Source organism: Somniosus microcephalus, chromosome 5, assembly GCF_052327205.1.
Source record: "Somniosus microcephalus isolate GS21.2 chromosome 5, FLI_Smic_1.0, whole genome shotgun sequence".
NCBI lineage: Eukaryota > Metazoa > Chordata > Chondrichthyes > Squaliformes > Somniosidae > Somniosus > Somniosus microcephalus.
Genome location: NC_140991.1, coordinates 54,060,309 through 54,062,569, shown reverse-complemented (window position 1 = coordinate 54,062,569; position 2,261 = coordinate 54,060,309). Strand labels below are relative to the sequence as shown.

The window sequence follows — 2,261 nt, the reverse complement described above, 5'->3', positions numbered from 1 at the left end:
AGCCCTGCAAATTTGTTTTACAGTAGGAATAACGCCCCTGTATATATTATAATCAATGTAGCTTCAAGTACACAATCCACTGCTAGAGATGGATTTTTATTGCTGTTTCCCTAAAATATTTATTTTTGAGTGTAATATGATGAATATATGTACAGGACTCTGAATGTAATATTTGCTGTATGCTTCTTTCAGGGAAGATCTGGATAACAGTGATGGTGTTGTTTAGGCTGCTTGTGATCACTGGTGTTGGCTATCCTCTGTACCAGGACGAACAAACAAAATTCACTTGTGACACCATGCAGCCAGGGTGCTCCAACGTGTGCTATGATGCCTTCTCCCCTATATCTCACTGCAGATTTTGGTTTGTACAGGCCATCGCGCTCTGCTTGCCTTTGGCGATGTTCATCATGTACGTGGCTCACAGGGTGCCAATGCAAAATGCAAAAGAAAACTCTCGCCCTCAAAACCTGACCGAAACCTCACCAATCAGAAAAGTGCCAGTGGGAGTGGCTTCTTTAACCAGGAAAAGTTGTGAGACCAATCTCCATTTGGAGGAGTGCTATGGTGAAAGCAAGGTGGTAAATGAAGATCTCAGAATAAGGCAAAGAATTCTTAATTTCTGTGAGGCATATGTGCTTCAGTTACTTCTGAGGACTTTATTGGAGGCAGGATTTGGGATTGGCCAATATTACTTGTTTGGACTTTATGTCCCAAATAAGTTTGTCTGCTCCAGTTATCCTTGTGCCAACAGAGTGACCTGTTATCCTTCCAGACCCACTGAGAAAACGCTGCTGCTTAATTTTATGTTTGGCGTCACTGTATTCTCCTTTCTGCTGAACTTTGTAGATCTGATTTATGTGATTAAGCAGGCTGTAAAACAAAGCAAGAAGAATAAGTTGCTGATGAAGAATTTTTATCAAGAAGAGCCCTTTCACAATATCCCAAGTGACACCCTTGTGCTTCCTGAACACAAAGTAGTCCAAGAGTATGAAACGCATGTGCGGGAAAGGCGAGAGAGTGGTGCAAGTGCAGGCAGTGAAGCATCTTCCAAACCGGGGCAGGAGGAAGGAACTTTCATGCGTTCGGAGGTGCTGTCAGAGAACGTGGCCCTCTCCAACACCAACAGCAACAACACGCACCTCACCACGGTCACATCAAGCCCTGCATCCACGGAAGGATCCGCTGTCAAGGATGGCAGCAAGTTGGCCCTGTGTGAGAGCGAGCAGGGGTCAGCTGCTCATTCGTTCAACGGGTACCCGTCAGGCTTGCCGGGTCAGCAAGGCTCCAGATTACGCCAACACACACTGCAGAAACCTGCTGAATCCCCATCAAGCAACAGCCAACTGATAGAGGAGTACAGACTTGTTCATATGCGGGTTACAGACGGGCAGTCAAATTGCAGTAAAAGCAGCAGGAGAAAGAAATCTGAATGGGTTTGATGGCAGGAAACAAAACTCCTGAGCAAAGGGCAGCCGACCTTTGCTGAAATACTTCATCCATTTGGGATACTCTTAAAAGTACTGTAATCAGTGGTGTGCAGTGTCAGAGATAGCAATGGTAATACTATTATCTTATTCACTACTAAAGATGTCATGGTCCCTGGAAGACAGCAGGCGGCGCTGTTTTTGCAGTTGTGCAGGGCTGCAACAACAGTCTGTCGTGATGGAAGTGTGCAGTGAGTGACTTAATGGTAACCTGCTGAGCTTATTCTAAGCCAATGGAACTGAATGACTGTAAATGAGTGCATTTGAATACTAACATCAATCCATTCACTCCAGTTACGATATTCAACATCTGATGTCTCACAAGTAAATCTGATAGTTTCAAAGTTTAACATCAAACTCTATTATATACTAGGCATGGCATTTAAAATGTAATGGGGCCAACATTTTGATGGCCCACTCCACCAGTGCAAATACAGTGGAGGGGAGCCCACGATCGTCCAAAGCAAAGGCTGTCAACCCTGTTCCAAATTGGGGGACAGTGTCAGTAGGATTACATAGGATATACGGCACAGAAACAGGCCATTCGGCCCAACCAGCCCATGCCAGCGTTTATGCTCCACTCGAGCCTCCTCCCATCTTTCCTCATTTAAATCTATCAGCCTCTATAACCCTCTATTCCCTTCTCTCTCATATGCTTGTCCAGCCTCCCCTTAAATGCATCTATACCATTCGCTTCAACCACTCCCTGTGGTAGTGAGTTCCACATTCTCACCACTCTTTGGGTAAAGAAGTTTCTTCTGAATTCCCTAGTGGATT

The 2,261-nt window shown here is 45.0% G+C and overlaps 1 protein-coding gene across 1 annotated transcript; it reads left to right on the top strand.

Annotated features, from left to right (window-relative positions):
* The first annotated feature begins 212 nt into the window (after window positions 1–212).
* On the top strand, window positions 213–1,439 carry gjd4 (gap junction protein delta 4). Its single transcript, XM_085987119.1, has one exon. It carries the CDS (start codon window positions 213–215, stop codon window positions 1,437–1,439), a length of 1,227 nt encoding a protein of 408 aa, XP_085843245.1.
* The last annotated feature ends 822 nt before the right edge of the window (window positions 1,440–2,261 follow it).